Source organism: Heteronotia binoei, chromosome 11 (assembly GCF_032191835.1).
Source record: "Heteronotia binoei isolate CCM8104 ecotype False Entrance Well chromosome 11, APGP_CSIRO_Hbin_v1, whole genome shotgun sequence".
NCBI classification, from domain to species: Eukaryota; Metazoa; Chordata; class Lepidosauria; order Squamata; family Gekkonidae; genus Heteronotia; species Heteronotia binoei.
In genome coordinates this window covers 80,555,425-80,575,970 of record NC_083233.1, presented here as the reverse complement: position 1 = coordinate 80,575,970, position 20,546 = coordinate 80,555,425, and the positions used below count along the sequence as shown (strand labels likewise).

The window sequence follows — 20,546 nt, the reverse complement described above, 5'->3', positions numbered from 1 at the left end:
GGTTATTGACAGAGTGGAGGGGTTTGAGGCTGACTTTGAGGTCCTGGATTCTCATGTTTGCCAACTGCTCTGCATGCGCCTGCTGAATTCCAGCAACCATGGCCTAGAAGGGAGTGGGGGAGGGAGGAAAGTTAAGTTAGCCTTCAAGGTTTTAATCAGCTTCTGAAAGGCAGAAAGTATCAGCAGGAGGAGGTTTATGCTGGAATAAAACACCAATTTCTCGACCATCACAAAGGAGATCCCGGCTGCCCCAGGACACATCCCAAAATGGGACCAAGTCATATCACCTGAGCAGGGGTGGAATTCTAGCAGGAGCTCCTTTGCATATTAGGGCCACACACCCCTGATGTAGCCAATCCTCCAAGAGCTTACAAGGCTCTTTTTTGTAAGCTCTTGGAGGATTGGCTACATCGGGGGGGGGGGGGGAGGTTATCGCCTAATATGCAAAGGAGCTCCTGCTAGAATTCCACCCCTGCACCTGAGAAGTGATATGATCACAATCTTAAAAGTACTTGAAGGGCTGTCATATAGAGGATGCTGCAGAGTTGTTTCCTGTTGCCCCAGAAGGTCGGACCAGAACCAACAGGTTGAAATTAAATCAAACGACTTTTTCAGAAGAAGAAGAAGATATTGGATTTATATCCCGCCCTCCACTCCGAAGAGTCTCAGAGCGGCTCACAATCTCCTTTCCCTTCCTCCCCCACAACAGACACCCTGGGAGGTAGATGAAGATATTGGATTTATATCCCACCCTCCACTCCAAAAAGTCTCAGAGCGGCTCACGATCTCCTTTCCCTTCCTCCCCCACAACAGACACCCTGATCGCATAGCCAGGAGGGTTGAATGGATGCGAGTTCACGGCACCCTGGTCCTGCCATGGAGGCCTCCCCAAGAACAGTGCTTAGTTCTTGCGGCTCCTTCTTACACACCCAGGGGAGTGTGATGGCCACTTTGCCAGGAAACAATTTTTCTCCAGCTCAGTTTGGCCAGAGATCCTGGAGGGCTTTGCTTTTTTTTTTTTTTTTGGCCATCTTCTGGGCTTGGAGCCAGGTCACTCCCTGTGTGTATGGGGGGGAAGGTACTTGTGAATTTCCTGCCTTGTGCAGGAGGTTGGACTAGATGACCCTGGAGGTCCCTTCCAATTCTACAAAATCAGTACCAGACAGAGATTACGGAAGGGGATGCTGCACAAAAGTCTTCCTCGCAGGCCAGACCGCTTGGGGAGGCCTCCATGGCAGGACCAGGGTGCTGTGAACTCGCATCCATTCAACCCTCCTGGCTATGCGATCAGGGTGTCTGTTGTGGGGGAGGAAGGAAAGGAGATTGTGAGCCGCTCTGAGACTCTTCGGAGTGGAGGGCGGGATATAAATCCAATATCTTCATCTACCTCACAGGGTGTCTGTTGAGGGGGAGGAAGGGAAAGGAGATTGTGAGCCGCTCTGAGACTCTTCGGAGTGGAGGGCGGGATATAAATCCAATATCTTCATCTACCTCACAGGGTGTCTGTTGTGGGGGAGGAAGGGAAAGGAGATTGTGAGCCGCTCTGAGACTCTTCAGAGTGGAGGGCGGGATATAAATCCAATATCTTCATCTACCTCACAGGGTGTCTGTTGTGGGGGAGGTAGGGAAAGGAGATTGTGAGCCGCTCTGAGACTCTTCAGAGTGGAGGGCGGGATATAAATCCAATATCTTCATCTACCTCACAGGGTGTCTGTTGTGGGGGAGGAAGGGAAAGGAGATTGTGAGCCGCTCTGAGACTCTTCGGAGTGGAGGGCAGGATATAAATCCAATATCTTCATCTACCTCACAGGGTGTCTGTTGTGGGGGAGGAAGAGAAAGGAGATTGTGAGCCGCTCTGAGACTCTTCGGAGTGGAGGGCAGGATATAAATCCAATATCTTCATCTACCTCACAGGGTGTCTGTTGAGGGGGAGGAAGGGAAAGGGGATTGTGAGCCGCTCTGAGACTCTTCGGAGTGGAGGGCGGGATATAAATCCAATATCATCATCATCTTCTTTTAACTGCACCACTTAGGAATTAAGATACGCTTGGGAAGTTCTGCTTTCCTTATTGCAGACTTCATCGTCTCACTCCCGCTTTCAAACAACCCTGGAAGTGAAGACTTTCTTCTGCTTTGGAGGTTTATTTCCACAGTTGAGGTCGCAGAAGAGCACTCCGGAGGAGTCCTTCTTGACTCAAGACTGACATCCAGTGATCAAAACGGGAACAGCTTCGTAGTGGGAACGTCTGCCAGGGAGTCAATCAGGCAAGAGGGGTGGCACATCCAACGGCTCCCCAGTGCCAACTGGCTGATTGCCATGCTTGGGTCACGTGTCACCCAGTACATGACTGCTGATTAAAGTTCACCCCTCCCATCGTTGAGTTGGTGGCAGGAATCCACCGCCCAACGGAAACGCTTTGCAATCGAAAGATAATATGGGAAAAGCCCAGCCCAGTCCAGCTGACATCTCTGCAATATCCCGTTTGCCCGGTAGACTCACTGAACGAGACAACCACACAGTTCAGATACCACGAACTCAAGCCCTCTAAAACCCACCATCTGAAGGGCACCAGAATGTGTTCCAGCTTCCTCCTCACTTTTTGTTCGTGAAGCCCTCTCCTTCTGTTGCTGGTCCTCTCTATCCAAGGACAGCCATAATGTCCAAACTTAGAAACATTTAGTAGCACCTCCAAACCACAGATACTTCACCCACTTAAAACCCCAGTTTCAGGCCACAGCCGGCAAACTGGTGGGTACTTTGCCACCAAGTGGGACATCAAGGCGAGAAACCAGGAAGTGCAGGAAGAAGAAGATGATGATATTGGATTTGTATCCCGCCCTTCTCTCTGAATGGCAGAGTCTCAGAGCAGTCACAATCTCCTCTACCATCCCCCACCACCACCAGACACTCTGTGAGGTAGGTAGGACTGAGAGAGCTCTTACAGCAGCAGCCCTTTCAAGGACAACTCCTGCAAGAGCTGTGGCTGACCCAAAGCCATTCCGGCAGCTGCAAGTGGAGGAGTGGGGAATCAAACCTGGTTCTCCTAGATAAGAGTCTGCACACTTCACCACTACACCAAACTGGCTCTCAGAAGACAGACACCCTGTGAGGTGGGTGGAGCTTAGAGAGCTCTAACAGAAGCTGCCCTTTCAAGGACAACTCCTGCGAGAGCTGTGGCTGACCCAAGGCCATTCCAGCAGCTGCAAGGGGAGGAGTGGGGAATCATACCCGGTTCTCCCGGATAAGCGTCTGTGCACTTCACAACACCAAACTGGCTCAGAAGACAGACATCCTGTGAGGTGGGTGGAGCTGAGAGAGCTCTGACAGAAGCTGCCCTTTCAAGGAGAACTCCTGTGAGAGCTGTGGCTGACCCAAGGCCATTCCAGCAGCTGTAAGTAGAGGAGTGGAGAATCAAACCTGGTTCTCCTAGATAAGAGTCTGCATACTTCACCACTACACCAAATTGGCTCAGAAGACAGACACCCTGTGAGGTGGGTGGAACTTAGAGAGCTCTGACAGAAGCTGCCCTTTCAAGGACAACTCTTGCAAAAGCCATGGCTGACCCAAGGCCATTCCAGCAGCTATAAGTAGAGGAGTGGGGAATCAAACCCAGTTCTCCCGGATAAGAGTCCGTGCACTTCACCACGACACCAACACTGGCTCTACAGGAGAGGACATGAGGAGAAAAGGGAGACCTCAAGCCAAAGGCGCAATCCCAAACTTCCAAGCTGTGGTGTGGAAAACTCGATATGCAGCCTGCACTTGATTACGAGCATCAGAGGAACAAGCTCCCAGTTGACCAATGACCCCAACCTGGTTCTCATCTTCAGCTTCTACTTATCTGATCAATATGTACATGTATCAGGACCTGGATTTAAGGACATGAGCCACAGTGACTGACAACATCAAAGCAATCCCCTAAAAAATGTTGCTCATTCATCCACTCAGAAGAGATTAAATTTTTTAAAAAAAGTAAAAACCTTGTCCATCATTAGCTGGGCAGAAGGCAAAATGTTATCAAGAGCCTCTGTAGAGTTCAGCCAGGGGTGATCCAGGACACCGTCTATTGTCAACCTCTCCTCCGGCTTCACTTTCAACAACCTAGGAGAGCATTAAAACAGCATCTCAGAAACCCACCTGTTTTCTTAAAGGTCAGTTCCAACCTCCATACAAGGTAAAGGAAAGGAAAGGTCCCCAGTGCAAACACCAGTCGTTTCCGACTCTGGGGTGACGTTAATCTCACAACATTTTCACGGCAGACTTTTGACGGGGTGGTTTGCCATTGCCTTCCCCAGTCTTTTACACTTACCCTCCAGCAAGCTGGGGACTCATTTGACCGACCTCGGAAGGATGGCAGGCTGAGTCAGCCTTGGGCCAGTTACCTGAACCAGCTTTCACTGGGATCGAACTCAGGTGGTGAGCAGAGAGTTCAGGGACTTGTTTGGTGTGTGCGGCGTGATGCCGTCACCTGTGAGTGACATCACTACACCGGCGACATCGTGCGCCAGCCGCTCTAGGCATTTCCAGGAAAACTCTTATCGTTTTCCTGGATGCTCTAGCATTTTGGGAGGGAAAAACTCTATGGTGCCTATTGTACCATGCAGTTTTCCCTCCCAGGTTGCTAGACTGTGCAGAAAAACCATAGTTTTCCCAGAAATGCCTAGAGCGGCCGGAGTGTGATGTCACTTGTGGGTGATGTCATCGCGCTGGCGACGTCAGGGGAGATTTCCCCCATTGGTCCGGTGTGAGCCAGTGGGTTGGGAACCGGGGGCTTAGCAGCCCTAATACAAGAACTTCCTCTTCTAGCAACCGTTGCTTTTCCACCCTTAAAGCCCTACAAGGTGAGAGGTTGTCAAGGGTACCTGCAGGCTCCTCCTCCCTTTTCTCTCACCAGTTTCACAGATCAAAGGGGGGATTTTTAAAAACCATCATCGGGATACCAGATTAGGAGGACTGGTACTTACAGCTATCACCAGTTGCTGTATCTCAGCCGCAGAACCCATCTTTGTCCAGAGACTTTCCAAAAATACAATTCTCTTTAGAAGATGGCTTTTGGAAGAGTGGGGGTAGAAGCGTTATTGCCAAAATACCAAACTGGTTTCACTGATTTGTCAGCCGTGCTAAACGGAGCGTGTTTTAGGGCCAACCAAAGTAAAAGCACATAATATGGCCCCAATCGACTGTGCGAAGTGCTATAGACCCTGCTGGGCGGGCCCCAGACCCATGTGGCTGGAGACGGGCCTCAGAATGCTGAGCTTAACAAACTTTAAAATGACAAAGGATTTATGAACATATGAAGCTGCTTTCTACTGAATCAGACCCTCTTTGGTCCATCAAAGTCAGTCTTGTCTACTCAGACTGGCAGCCGCTCTCCAGGGTCTCAAGCTGAGGTTCTTCACACCTATTTGCCTGGACCGTTTTTAGTTGGAGATGCCGGGGATTGAACCTGGGACCTTCCGCTTACCCTGGGACCTTCTATACCCCCTGAGCCACGATCCCTCCCATATATATGAACATATGAAGCTGCCTTCTACTGAATCAGACTCTCTTTGGTCCATCAAAGTCAGTATTGTCTACTCAGACTGAGAGCAGCTCTCCAGGGTCTCAAGCTGAGGTTCTTCACACCTATTTGCTTGGACCCTTTTGAGTTGGAGATGCCGGGGGTTGAACCTGGGACCTCCTGCTTACCAAGCAGATGCTGTACCACTGAGCCATCATCCCTGACAACTAAAAATGAGATTAAATACATCTCCCCAGTTATTCTGGATTTATACAGCTATTCAAGGTTTACACTAGCACACGCGGAGATGTTGGATACTTGGCCAGAGACACAATAACTGGGGAGAGACGCTGTCCTCTTTGTGGGCTGGCTCAGAGTTACACACAGGCCTGATTTTCATGCAAAGCCCAAAATCACATAGAAATACTACAAACCTGCCCGAACCTTTTAAGTTTTACAGATTTGTTTTAAGTGTGCTACTTGGTTTTAGGCCACTGACGAAGGCTCTTATAGCCCAAACTCTTCTGGTCTAGTGGCTTTTCATGAGATATTCTGGTATGTGATTTATGTTGGGCTGATGTGCAATTGGTTGGATTTTAGCAATTCGATGTACCGATCTTGTTTTTTAATCGTTAGTTCTTACGCTGTTTAATAAATACCCTGTTATCTTTAAGTTTGTTGTACTCAGTCTTCTGAGTACCCATGCTGATTCCAGGGTGGGGTTGTTGCTTTGTTTTGGACACAGGCCTCACCACCGTACCCAGCAGAACTCTCTTCCCCGGGAAAAGAACAGGGAAAAGCCTGAGGAAATTGTTCCTTGAAGAACTGTGATGTTTAACTTCCCTGGAGTGGTTTTGAGCGGGTGAACATATGTAGAGAGCGGGCTGTTCTTATTAAGGCTCCCTCTCTTCCAGCAGGGAATGCTCTGTATTCTTGGTGCTGGCGGGGGGGGGGCAACAGTGGGAGGGCTTCCAGTGTCCTGGCCCCACTGGTGGACCTCCTGATGGCACTTGGGTTTTTTGGCCACTGTGTGACACAGAGTGCTGGACTGAATGGGCCATTGGCCTGATCCAACATGGCTTCTCTTATGTTCTCATGTGACACAGAGTGTTGGACTGGATGGGCCATTGGCCTGATCCAATATGGCTTCTCTTATGTTCTTATGAGACACAGAGTGTTGGACTGGATGGGCCACTGGCCTGATCCAACATGGCTTCTCTTATGTTCTTATGTGACACAGAGTGTTGGACTGGATGGGCCACTGGCCTGATCCAACTTGGCTTCTCTTATGTTCTTATGTGACACAGAGTGTTGGACTGGATGGGCCATTGGACTGATCCAACAGGGCTTCTCTTATGTTCTCATGTGACACAGAGTGTTGGACTGGATGGACCATTGGCCTGATCCAACACGGCTTCTCTTATGTTCTCATGTGACACAGAGTGTTGGACTGGATGGGCCATTGGCCTGATCCAACACAGCTTCTCTTATGTTCTCATGTGACACAGAGTGCTGGACTGGATGGGCCATTGGCCTGATCCAACATGGCTTCTCTGATGTTCTTATGTGACACAGAGTGTTGGACGGGATGGGCCATTGGGCTGATCCAACATGGCTTCTCTGATGTTCTTATGTGACACAGAGTGTTGGCCTGGATGGGCCATTGACCTGAACCAACATGGCTTTACTTATGTTCTTTTGTGACACAGTGCTGGAATGGAGGGGTCATTGGCCTGATTCAACATGGCTTCTCTGATGTTCTCATGTGACACAGAGTGCTGGACTGGATGGGCCATTGGCCTGATCCAACACAGCTTCTCTTATGTTCTCAAGTGACACAGAGTGTTGGACTGATCCAACATGGCTTCTCTGATGTTCTTATGTGACACAGAGTGTTGGACTGGATGGGCTTCTCTGATGTGACACAGAGTGTTGGACTGGATGGGCTTCTCTGATGTTCTTATGTGACACAGAGTGTTGGCCTGGGTGGGCCATTGACCTGATCCAACATGGCTGTTCTTATGTGACACAGTGTTGGACTGGAGGGGCCATTGGCCTGATCCAAAATGGCTTTTCTTATGTTCTTATGTGACACAGTGTTGGACTGGAGGGGCCATTGGCCTGATCCAACATGGCTTCTCTTATGTTCTTATGTGACACAGAGTGTTGGACTGGATGGGCCACTAGCCTGATCCAACATGGCTTCTCTGATGTTTTTATGTGACACAGAGTGCTGGACTGGATAGGCCATTGGCCTGATCCAACATGGGTTCTCTTATGTTATTATGTGACGACAGAGTGTTGGACTGGATGGGCCATTTGCCTGATCAAACATGGCTTCTCTTATGTTCTGATGTGACACAGAGTGTTGGACTGGAGGGGCCATTGGCCTGATCCAATATGGCTTCTCTTATGTTCTCATGTGACACAGAGTGTTGGCCTGGATGGGCCATTGGCCTGATCCAACATGGCTTCTCTTATGTCCTTATGTTCTCTTAACTTTCTTGGCTCATGCAGGGTGACTTCAAGACCCAAGAGATCTGGCCAGCGTCCCACATAAAGCTGCATCTGTCTGAGACTGCTCTCCAGCATCTACGGAAATGCACAGGAATTCTGTGACTGACACATGCTTATAGAAGGGCTCTGGAAAAGTAGAACGTTTCAATAATGCTGATCAAAAGGAATACGCTCCCTGTTCTGGATGGCCCAGGCTGGCCTCATCTCATCAGATCTCAGAAGCTAAGCAGTCGGCCCTGCTTAATATTTGGATGGGAGACCTCCAAGGAAGTCCAGGGTCTCAACTCAGAAGGAAGCAATGGAAAACCACTTCTGAAAGTCTCTTGCTTTGGAAACCCCTGTGGAGTCCCCGTAAGTGGAAACAACTTGGCAGCACTTTCCACCGCAACCAACTGGATATGTATTTGGGAGGCAAACCTCATCTAGCAAACACAGAGAAAGGGCAACGGACAAAGCAGCTGAAAGGACTGAGGCAGGTAGATTATCCTTATAGCAAGGAGGAACCTGGGAATCTCATGCATCGGATTCTGCTTCAGCACCAGTCCAGGGTAAAGCCAGCATTATGCGTGACTCATAATGAACTTGTGATTCTATCACTATCTCAATATCGTATATGCACCTGAGGAAGCTCACTGGGAAACAGTGTGGATACCGGTGTGCTGTTGCGCTTTTCCATTGAAAATCGGAACTGGGCCACGCCTGTATGCTGAGCTAAGAAGACTGAGCAGCGCTCTTTTGAATGGATAAACTCTTTGGGGGACATTTGAAGCTTTGGCTTTTTCAAATATTTTTTTGGGTCTGCGGTTTGTAAACTGTAACTGTTTTTTACAGTATACAAGTATATGAGTAGGGATTTCTAGTATTTATAAGCACCTTAATATTTGTAAATACAGAAAACTTTTTGCAGCAATTGACCGCGAGCTTTGCTTTCATTTTGATCAGATTCCACTTCAGCACCAGTTTATTTAGAATATTTATACATTGCCTCTCTAGAGACCCGCTTTGGGGCAGCTCACAAAGTTAAAAAAAACGCAATAAAATCTAAATACCATGATAAAATTATTGTTAAGATACTCAGCATTCAGGTCAGCATAAAATGTTATCTACAAAACAGACCGTGACACTACTCGCCCCCTTGGAAGCATCTGGAAGTGCAAGAGATATACACTTTTGACTTGACAACAGGGCCAAGCAATGGTTGTACTATATCACTCCCGCCTCTCCCGAGACCATCACAAAGAAATATTTGTCCCGGGAAAGAGACTTGGCCACATTTTTATCGCAGGTGACTTACTTGCGGACAATGTCTTTTGCCATTTCGGAGATCTGGCTCCACTCTTCCTCCGGAAACTCAAAGCTGCCCGTCATGATCTTTTTCCGCATGTCTTTGGGAATTGTCCGACTGTGGTGCTTGGAGTAAAAAGGTGGGTAACCACACAGCATCACATAAATGATGACGCCAAGGGACCACAAGTCACAGCTCTAAGGAGTGAGGGGGAAAAAGAAGCTTAACTTTTCACGGCGCACACGGATGGGCGGGCAGCCCCCTTCCCTTCCCCATGAAGCTACCGCAAGCAAGCTGCACAAAAAGGAAGGGAGAGCTGTGCCACGGGAAATTTCATGATCCGCATTAGGATTTATGTTAGATCAATTTATGGGCAATTTGCTCCAGATATAAATGCTGTTCAAAAACAGGATGAAAGTGGATCTTTAGGGGAGGGGTCCCCATACTTTTAAAGCCTGTAGGCTCCTCTGGAATTCTGACACCGAACAGTGGGCATAATCACCAACTGGCTGCCACAGGAGGCTTTAAACAGCAAATGGCCAACATTTCAGGTGGATGCTCTGTTAAACAGGATGCCTTCTTATCTGCACATCCAATCAGACATCCTGTTGGGCAAAACCCCCACCCACTTTGGGAAAGCACTTGGCGGGTCCTAGGAAAGGTACTGGTGGGTGTCATGGTGCACACAGGCACTTCAGCTGTAGAGAGTTCTGCATCTTTTCAATCACTTCCTCTGCCATGAGGGCTGGAAACCTGTTTCGCAGCACACCCACAAAACACAATCAACAAAGCGCACACTGCGGTCAAGCATACCTTATTGTAAGTGTAAGGTGTCGGCGAGGTAGGGATGATACCAGATTTCTCTTTCTGATGTCTTCTTTGTGCCTCTAGAACCTATGGGAGCGGAGGGGAAATGTGTGTCAACCTTAACCTTGCTGTACAATTTCTTCCCCACCCAATTTAGAAGAGGACCCTAGGCTCAAGAAAACAAAGCAATGCTCTGAGATTTCGCAAATCATTAAGTATTCACTTTCAGGATAGTCATGCATAGGCCTGAGCATCCAACCACTCAAATAGCAGTACAAGCAATTTTTAAACCACTAAAAACGATTAATATATATATATATATATATATATTTAATTAGGAATAGATCTGTTACTTTGCCAAATTACAGAAACACGTTAGCCAGTCGTTACTGCGAAACAGTGACATTAGCTATCAAAAATATGTAACGCACGTTTGTAACGTAATGGTTAACATCAGAACAGGTTTTCTATATAAGTGACTGCAGATTCAATGAACAGTTCTTCTCTTTGGCTTTTAACGGGAATGCTAAAGTCAGTCTACAGTTCCAACAAAAATTCAAGACAAAGAGAGAAAAAGTATTATTATTAATTACTACTATTATTTTATTTTGTTGATATTCCGCCCATTCCCCCATTGGGGACTCAGAGCGGAGTATATCATAAGTAGTAATACAATCACAATAACATCACAATAAAAACCAGTTACAATATTTAGTAAAATCCAAGCGGGCAGCCGTGTGGGTCTGAAGCAGTAGAACAAAACAGGACTCGATTGCACCTTTAAGACCAACTTAGTTTTATTCAGAACGTAAGCTTTCGTGTGCCAGATTCCTCGTCTGATAGCTGACGTTCTGAATAAAACTAAGTGTGTCTTAAAGGTGCAATCGACTTCTATTTTGTTCTAATATTTAGTAAAAGTACAACAGGATGGCCCAGCAAGATGGTTTAACAGAATAGTATAGCAGGATGGTACCGCAGAATACCACAGTAGAATAGTACAGCAGTACAGTAGGGGAGGCCAACCGATCTAATAGACCAGGGGTGGCCAACGGTAGCTCTCCAGATGTTTTTTTGCCTACAACTCCCATCAGCCACAGTCATTGGCCATGCTGGCTGGGGCTGATGGGAGTTGTAGGCAAAAAACATCTGGAGAGCTACCATTGGCCACCCTTGTAATAGACAGATACCCGTCACCTCATCCAAAAGCCTGGTGGGACAGCTCCATTTTTACAGGCCCTACGAAAGGCTAACAAGCCAGGTAGGGCCCGGATCTCCATAGGGAGCTGATTTCACCAGGTCGGGGCCAAGACCGAGAAGGTCCTGGCCCTGGTAGAGGCAAGATGGGCGTGTCTTGGGCCGGTCAAAAGATCTTGGGAGGCCGAACAAAGTGACCTCCAGGGCATCTATGAGAAGAGACGACCCTGCAGGTAATCCCTGATTATTAAAAACAAACAAAAAAACACAAGTGTTTGCCCAGCTAGGCCAATCTTGTCGAAGCTGAAAAGCTACGGCGGACTGACCATGCTCAGAACCTGGATGGAAGGCCACCAAGGAAGATGAGGGCCACGATGCAGAGGAAGGCAATAGCTTACCTGAGGTGCTACATAGTAGGGAGTGAACTGGGGGGTCATCAGGTCACCCTGGTCGACTTTGGCAAATCCAAAGTCACACAGCTTCACCGGGGCGTCCTAAACGGAAGCAGTGAGACCAACGTTACATACTGGCGCTCTGAGCCCGCTTTTGAGAACGCGATCGAAGTCAGCAGTAGGATGCTGAGAAACCTGGACTGCTTTTGTGAGATTTGTATGCAAGGGAAAGGGGCAGGGGGAACCCCACTGCCAGAGGACCGGGGGACTCAGGAAGAAGAGGAGCCAGGTGTGCTAAGCGAAGGGGATCCTGGGCAGCCAAAGGGAAGGGGACAGAACAGGTGGCGGGAGGATCGAAGGAAAGATGGAGCTGGCAGCTCGAATTGGACGCCCTGATGTGAACTAGCCAGCAATGTTGTGGAATCAGAAAAGGAAAGAAAGGCAAGGTGGCTGAGAGGTGATAGGATCACCACCTTCAAGTCCCTGAAGGGCTGTCTTATTGAGGACTGGGTGGAATTGTTTTCTGTGGCCCTGGAAGGTAGGACCAGAACCAACGGGTTGAAATTAAACCAGAAGAGTTTTCAGCTCAACATGAGGAAGAACTTCCTGGCTGTTAGAGCGGCTTCTCAGTGGAACGGGCTTCCTCCTTGGGAGGTGGTGGGCTCCCCTTCCTTGGAGGTTTTCAAACGGAGGCTAGAGGGCCATCTGAAAGCAACGCGAATCCTATGAATTTAGGGAGAGGTATTTGTGAGTTTCCCCGCATTGTGCAAGGGTTTGGACTAGACGACCCTGGCGGTCCCATTCCAACTCTATGATGTCCAAGTCTCCGTCTTACCAAAGAGTTATCCTTGAAAAGAAGGTTCTCAGGCTTGAGGTCTCGGTGTGCAATGTTTAAAGAATGACAGTGCTGCAGAGCCAAGGCTATCTGGAAAAAGGCACAAGAAGTTAGCTTCAGTTACAGAGAAGACTACTGCTAACACAAAAGCACTTGCCGTAACTGGGAGAGGTGAAAGGTCCTTCTGCCTGCAAAAGAGCCAGAGAGCAGCCTGGTGATCTGCAGCGATCCGTATACAAGACAGGAGCCCTTAACTCTGAATTAATTCCCAAGCTCTGGCTGCCAGGTAGCAGTTACTAGCAGATTAAGAAGATATTGAAGAAGATATTGGATTTATATCCCGCCCTATACTCTGAGTCTCAGAGCGGTCACAATCTGTGGAACCAGCTCCCGGAAGAGGTGCGGGCTCTGCGGAACCTAGACCAATTCTGCAGAGCCTGCAAGACCGTCCTCTTTAGGCAGGCCTTCGCAGGCTGCTGACAAAGGATGGCCGAATTGATGATCCACCAAAGTGACCCTATTCAGTGACCTTTGCCATTATGCAATAGACAGAATAGCGCCAGGAACATCATTGTTGCTGTTAAATTATGTAAATTGGAATGATTTTTAGGATACTGTCGATCTTAAACTACTGTATAACTTTTAATTTTGTTTTAAAGATCAATGTATAATTTTATCTGAATATGTTGTTAGCCGCCCTGAGCCTGCCTAGGCGGGGAGGGCGGGATATAAATAAAATTTATTATTATTATTATTATTATTATTACAATCTCCTCTACCTTCCCCCCCGCCTGACACACACACACAACAGACACCCTGTGAGGTGGTTGGGGCTGAGAGGGCTCTCACAGCAGCTGCCCTTTCAAGGACAACCTCTGCCAGAGCTATGGCTGACCCAAGGCCATTCCAGCAGGTGCAAGTGGAGGAGTGAAGAAGATTGCAGATTTATACCTCGCCCTTCTCTCTGAATCAGAGTCTCAGAGCGGCTCACAATCTCCTTTATCTTCCTCCCCCACAACAGACACCCTGTCAGGTGGATGGGGCTGAGAGGCCTCTCCCAGAAGCTGCCCTTTCAAGGACAACTCCTAGGAGAGCTACGGCTGGCCGAAGGCCATTCCAGCAGCTGCAAGTTGAGGAGTGGGAAATCAAACTTGGTTCTTCCAGATAAGAGTCTGGGTACTTCACCACTAAACCAAACTGGCTCTCAGGAGACAGATACCCTGTGAGGTGGGTGGGGCTGAGAGGGCTCTCCCAGCAGCTGCCCTTTCAAGGACAACCTTTGCCAGAGCTATGGCTGACCCAAGGCCATGCTAGCAGGTGCAAGTGGAGGAGTGGGGAATCAAACCCGGTTCTCCCAGATAAGAGTCCGCAAACTTAACCACTGCATCAAACTGGCTCTCGAGAATCTTTAAAAGGAGAATCTTTAAAAACCACTAACTGAGTCTTTGAGACTTTTCTATGTGTATTCAGTGCTTTTGCGCAAACTCATATTGCCCAAACTACTGCTTGCAACATCTCTGCAGAGGTTATTGCCCTGGGCCGACCTCCGTCTCACCAGTCTCTCCTGAGATCAGGCCAATCTGCTCACACTCCGCATGGAGGGCAATCAGGTCATTCACCAGCTCTCCTAACGCAGGCCCTGCTGTAACGATCTGAAATGACTGCCTGTGGCCATCAGCACAGACAGCTTTAGAAGAGGATGGGCAGATTCATGGAAAAGAGGGCCATCTAGAGCTACTAGCCATGGTGACTAATGGCAGCCTCCACGTTTAGAAGCAGCGCAGCTCTGAATACGAGATCTAGGAGGCAACATGAGATGTCCTGGCTTGTATGCTCTGTTTGCTGGCCTTCCGGGGCAACTGTCCACTGTGCAAAACAGGATTCTGGATCAGATGAACATAAGAACATAAGAGAAGCCCTGTTGGATCAGGCCAATGGCCCATCCAGTCCAACACTCTGTTGTCACATAAGAAAAGCCATGTTGGATCAGGCCAGTGGCCCATCCAGTCCAACACTCTGTTGTCACATAAGAACATAAGAGAAGCCCTGTTGGATCAGGCCAGTGGCCCATCCAGTCCAACACTCTGTGTCACATAGGAACATAAGAGAAGCCCTGTTGGATCAGGCCAGTGGCCCATCCAGTCCAACACTCTGTGTCACATAAGAACATAAGAGAAGCCCCATTGGATCAGGTCAGTGGCCCATCCAGTCCAACACTCTGTGTCACATAAGAACATAAGAGAAGCCATGTTGGATCAGGCCAGAGGCCCATCCAGTCCAACACTCTGTGTCACCTAAAAACATAAGAGAAACCATGTTGGATCAGTCCAATGGCCCATCCAGTCCAACACTCTGTGTCACATAAGAACATCAGAGAAGCCATGCTGGATCAGGCCAGTGGCCCATCCAGTCCAACACTCTGTGTCACATAAGAACAAAAAAGAAGCCATGTTGGATCAGGCCAGTGGCCCATCCAGTCCAACACTGTGTGTCACACAGTGGCCAATATATGTGCATGTGTACACACACACATACACACACACACACTGTGGCTAATAGCCACTGATGGACCTCTGCTCCATATTTTAATCTAACCCCCTCTTGAAGCTGGCTATGCTTGTAGCCGCCACCACCTCCTGCGGCAGTGAATTCCACATGTTAATCACCCTTTGGGTGAAGAAGGACTTCCTTTTATCCGTTTTAACCTGGCTGCTCAGCAATTTCATCGAATGCCCACGAGTTCTTGTATTGCGAGAAAGGGAGAGAAGGACTTCTTTCTCTACTTTCTCCATCCCATGCATTATCTTGTCAACCTCTATCATGTCAGATGGACCACCAGTCTGATCCAGGAAGGCCTTTCTTATGTTTTTGTTGCGTGATCCCCAAGTCTGTTATTACTTCTGCTTATCCAGTATACATCTGACCTTTAGATAGGAGCTTAAGAGAACATTTACCCGGGATATCCCTGGGACATTACTCTGTCCCTTTCCATCACTCCTTTCATCTGGTAGATAAAGACATTTTCGTTTCATTGGGCGCTGCTCCCGGGGCCTCTCCTTTCTGCCGTATGTTGTAATTATGGGTTTTTAAAAGCACATTTTTTGCTTTGGTTTAAACTGATTTTAGAACATGTTTGATAACACTTTTTCTCTTTTGCTCGTTAGTCACCAAGGGCAGCTTGTTGGGTGGAAAGACAGGATACAAATATAATAGAGGCGCATGGGGCTGCCCCTGTGCCGAACCCGGAAGTTGCAGCTAGTGCAGAACGCTGCCACCCGGTTGCTATTAGGGCTCCCCAGATGGGAGTACATTCAGCCGGGGCTTCAGGGACTGCACTGGCTGCCAATAATATACCGAGTTCGGTACAAGGTGCTGGTTATTACCTTTAAAGCCCTATATGGCCTAGGGCCTACCTACCTTAGGGACCGTCTCTCCCCACATGTTCCCCAGAGAGTACTGAGATCAGGTTCTCAGAATCTCCTTACAATCCCTGGGCCAAAGGAGGCCTGTTTGAAGTCAACTAGGGACAGGGGCTTTTTCGATCACAGCCCCCTGTTGGTGGAACCAGCTGCCGGAAGAGGTGAGGGCCCTCCGGGACCTTGGGCAGTTCCTCAGAGCCTGTAAGACAGTCCTCTTCCAGTTGGCATACAACTGACCGGCATCTGAATATCTGAATTTTAAGGAAGACTGTAGGATAGTACGCTGACGAATTGTGTTTATTTTTACTGTGTAAATTATTAATGTATTTTAATTCTTGGTTTTATTGTTAGAATTCTGTGTTGGAGCTGCCCTGAGCCCACTTTGGTAGGGTACATATGAACATATGAAGCTGCCTTCTACTGAACCAGACCCTCCTGGGTCCATCAAAGTCAGTCTTGTCTACTCAGACTGGCAGCGGCTCCCCAGGGTCTCAAGCTGAGGCTTTTCACACCTATTTGCCTGGACCCTTTTTTGGAGATGCCAGGGATTGAACCTGGGACCTTCTGCTTCCCAAGCAGATGCTCTGCCACTGAGCCACCGTCCCTCCCCTAGGGCGGGATATAAATAGAATGAAATAAATAAAAGAAATAAATAGATATAATATACAACCTGGGCCTCTTTCATTTTGTGGCCATTTTACCCCACCCCCACCCACCCCCAAAAATACATTTTTTTTCTCTTCTATACACCTCTACTGAAGACACACTGGATGCCCCCAGGAAAACAGGCTCTAATCCACTGAAGTTTCTGCTTTCACCTGGTGATACAACTGCCCATCCGAACACGGGGGTTCGCCTAACGTCTCTGTGTATGAGTCACTGGGCTCGCTTCCATCCCGTATGAGCCACGTTCCCCACAATGACTCATGCCCAAACATGAGGGGCAGGCTTTTAGGGAATGCCAGTCATTCTTGCTTCTAGACCCGCGAAGCTTCCAAGCCTGGCACAGACTATCGGAACGCTCAGGTTATAACGAAGCAGGCAACTCGCTTCCGAGCGGGGCTGGGTTTTGCTTTTTTTTTTTTAAATTAAAAAAAGCTTACGCCTCTCCCTTCCCGCCCAAGAAAATCATCAGCTTCTTTCCAAACAAGTTCCCGTGGCTGCCGGTTACACATAGGAGGGGGGAGGGCTGAAGGGGGGGGGGGAGTTGAAACTTGCCTGCTTTGTTACTTGGCTTGCTTGCTTCTCAGTAAAGTGCCGATGTTGGCTGATTCTGTGAAAGAGTTCGCCCCCTTCCATCATCTCCATTACAATTAGAAGCCGGGCCCTGTTTGAAAGCAGGTCAGTTTGTTACACAAAGTACAAATGTTAACAAAAGCTAAGCTAATTTTTTTTTTTTTAAATCAAGTCCGGGGAAGATTGGAAACAAAAACAACAGAACAGGTTAGATTCTCTCCACTTGTACGTCGCACGCTTGAAGAAGTCCATTCCAATGTATCTGAAGAAGTGTACATCTACACATGTTGAGTCATTCTGTTCTCACTTATACCCAGAAGTAAACTTTGCTGGCCTTAAAGGGGCCACTGGACTCAAACTTAGTTCTCACATCTGTCCATTAACTCTTTTATTTGTATGTTAATTTGCTGCTATCCACAGGTCTTACCAACTGAAGAACAAGATAAAGATGATATTGGATTTATATCCTGCCCTTCACTCTGAATCTCAAAGAGTCTCAGTGGCTTACGATCTCCTTTCCCTTCCTCCCCCACCACAGACACCCTGAGAGGTGGGTGGGGCTGAGAGAGCTCTCCCAGAAGCAGCCCTTTCAAGGACAGTTCTGCAAGAGTTATGGCTGACCCAAGGCCATCTCAGCAGTGCAAGTGAGGAGTGGGGAATCAAACCCGGTCCTCCAGATAAGAGTCTGCGCACTTAACCACTACACCAAACTGGCTTTTCAAATTGGAGAGAGGTTCCCATGCACCCAGCAGGCATGGATTGCAGTGGTCACCAGTGTTCCCTCTAAGCGGAGTTAGCGTGAGCTAGCTCACAGATTTTTAGCCTCTGACTCACAGATTTTTGTCTTAGCTCAGGAAGGATGACCGCAAAGCACAATAATTTATACAGGAGCTCACAACTGTAATGCCAGAGCTCACAAAGTAGAATTTTGGTTCACAAGGCTCTGCAGCTTAGACGGAACATTGATGGCCACGTGCTTTTAAGGGGAAAAACTTACAAATACCTTTATTTTTTATTCTCCTGAAGCAAGAGAGCATCAGTGTTGGACGCAGCCCATCATCTGTTTGGCAGTTGCCTCTCAAAAGACTCAGAAAACGGGCTCCCCGTCATTGTGTGGTGCTGGGCTTCGCTCTTCTTAATTGCTAAACAGGCCAGCGGAGGGATTAACCTGTTCTGTAATAGAACAAAGTTTGGGTCTGGAATTAAATTTTGTTGGTCTTAAAGGTTCCCACCAGACCCAAACTTTGTTCTATTACAGAACAGGTTAATCCCTCCGCTGGCCTGTTTAGCATTTAAGAAGAGCGAAGCCCAGCACCACACAATGACGGGGAGCCCGTTTTCTGAGTCTTTTGAGAGGCAACTGCCAACAGATGATGGGCTGCGTCCAACACTGATGCTCTCTTGCTTCAGGAGAATAAAAAATAAAGGTATTTGTAAGTTTTTCCCCTTAAAAGCACGTGGCCATCAATGTTCCGTCTAAGCTGCAGAGCCTTGTGAACCAAAATTCTACTTTGTGAGCTCCTGGCATTACAGTTGTGAGCTCCTGTATAAATTATTGTGCTTTGCGGTCATCCTTCCTGAGCTAAGACAAAAATCTGTGAGTCAGAGGCTAAAAATCTGTGAGCTAGCTCACGCTAACTCCGCTTAGAGGGAACACTGGTGACCACTGCAATCCATTGCCTGCTGGGTGCATGGGAACTCTCTCCAATTTGAAAGCCAGTTTGGTGTAGTGGTTAAGTGCGCAGACTCTTATCTGGGAGGACCGGGTTTGATTCCCCACTCCTCCACTTGCACCTGCTGAGATGGCCTTGGGTCAGCCAAAGCTCTTGCAGAGCTGTCCTTGAAAGGGCAGCTTCTGGGAGAGCTCTCTCAGTCCCACCCACCTCACAGGGTGTTTGTTGTGGGGGGGAGGAAGGTAGAGGAGATTGTGACCGCTCTGGAGACTCTGAGATTCAGAGTATAGGGTGGGATATAAATCCAAAATCATCATCTTCTTCCAACTGCTAGATCACCGTCGCAGCTCAAGCCAAGGCAGCTCCCGGCTGTTTCACTGAAGCTGCAGTGAGTGAGTTATCCGGAGAGTCACACCCCCACCCCTCCACAGTCAGATGCATCTTTCATACTGCCAGTTTCGCTGACACCCAAAGCTCATCACCTGAAGCAGCCGCCTCACCTGTCCACATGGTATGGCTGCCCCAGAAGCTGGTGCTGAAAAGAGAAACGAGGGCCCAGCTTAAGAGGATCGGCTGCCTGTCTCCTAAACCAGCCTCAAACGCTCAGGAGGAGACAGCTGGGAACCAGGCAGCGAAGGAATCAGGCCAGCCAGGGAAAAATAAACCCGAGGAAAGACGTTTCGGCCTTCCCAAACAGAACGCTCGTCACAATGAAAGGACAGCACCAGACGATGAGAAGGGGAGGGACCCCAAGGACAAACGGCAGCCGTGGAGAAAGCAACTTGAAATGCCCACAGAATCTCGGGCTGCCCTGAGATTAAAAGACGGAAAGCAAGTGGTGGAAATAAAAGTCACCTTGGGCTGGACTCATGAGGGAACTGCACGCTGTTCGCATACACTTCAATGATCTGAACGATGTTGGGATGCGTCGCGCACATCATGTGCAGCCGGACCTAGAAGAGAAGGAGACAGGAGTTACTGAGCCATTTTGTCTGCCAACAGGCAACCTGCAGGCCATAACAGGCCTGCTAAATTCCAGCAATTGGCCCTTGGAGCTTTGTGTTCTGCCCCTTCCAACATTAAAACAATCCTGATTAATTTTACACTTCATCTCAAGTACGAGGGCTAGCCAGGCCTCAGAACATGAGAGAAGCCATGTTGGATCAGGCCAGTGGCCCATCCAGTCCAACACTCTGTGTCACATAAGAACATCAGAGAAGCCATGTTGGATCAGGCCAGTGGCCCATCCAGTCCAACACTCTGTGTCACAAAAGAACATCAGAGAAGCCATGTTGGATCAGGCCAGTGGCCCATCCAGTCCAACACTCTGTGTCACAAAAGAACATCAGAGAAGTCATGTTGGATCAGGCCAGTGGCCCATCCAGTCCAACACTCTGTGTCACAAAAGAACATAAGAGAAGCCATGTTGGATCAGGCCAGTGGCCCATCCAGTCCAACACTCTGTGTCACATAAGAACATAAGAGAAGCCATGTTGGATCAGGCCAGTGGCCCATCCAGTCCAATACTCTGTGTCACATAAGAACATCAGAGAAGCCATGTTGGATCAGGCCAGTGGCCCATCCAGTCCAACACTCTGTGTCACATAAGAACATAAGAGAAGCCATGTTGGATCAGGCCAGTGGCCCATCCAGTCCAGCACTCTGTGTCACAAAAGAACATCAGAGA

At 48.4% G+C, this 20,546-nt stretch overlaps 1 protein-coding gene across 1 annotated transcript in view; it reads right to left on the bottom strand.

The window, feature by feature from the left end:
- Position 1: 1 nt before the first annotated feature.
- MAPKAPK5 (MAPK activated protein kinase 5) overlaps positions 2-20,546 on the bottom strand; it is a gene marked incomplete at its 3' end in the record, with an annotated part of 30,705 nt that continues 10,160 nt past the window's right edge. The window contains exons 4-11 of the mRNA XM_060249173.1: positions 19,715-19,812; positions 17,165-17,277; positions 12,532-12,617; positions 11,703-11,798; positions 10,117-10,197; positions 9,313-9,500; positions 3,982-4,102; positions 2-103 (exon numbers count right to left, since the gene is read on the bottom strand). Of these exons, the coding sequence (XP_060105156.1) occupies positions 2-103; positions 3,982-4,102; positions 9,313-9,500; positions 10,117-10,197; positions 11,703-11,798; positions 12,532-12,617; positions 17,165-17,277; positions 19,715-19,812 (885 nt within the window). The remainder of the gene's footprint in view (positions 104-3,981; positions 4,103-9,312; positions 9,501-10,116; positions 10,198-11,702; positions 11,799-12,531; positions 12,618-17,164; positions 17,278-19,714; positions 19,813-20,546) is intronic.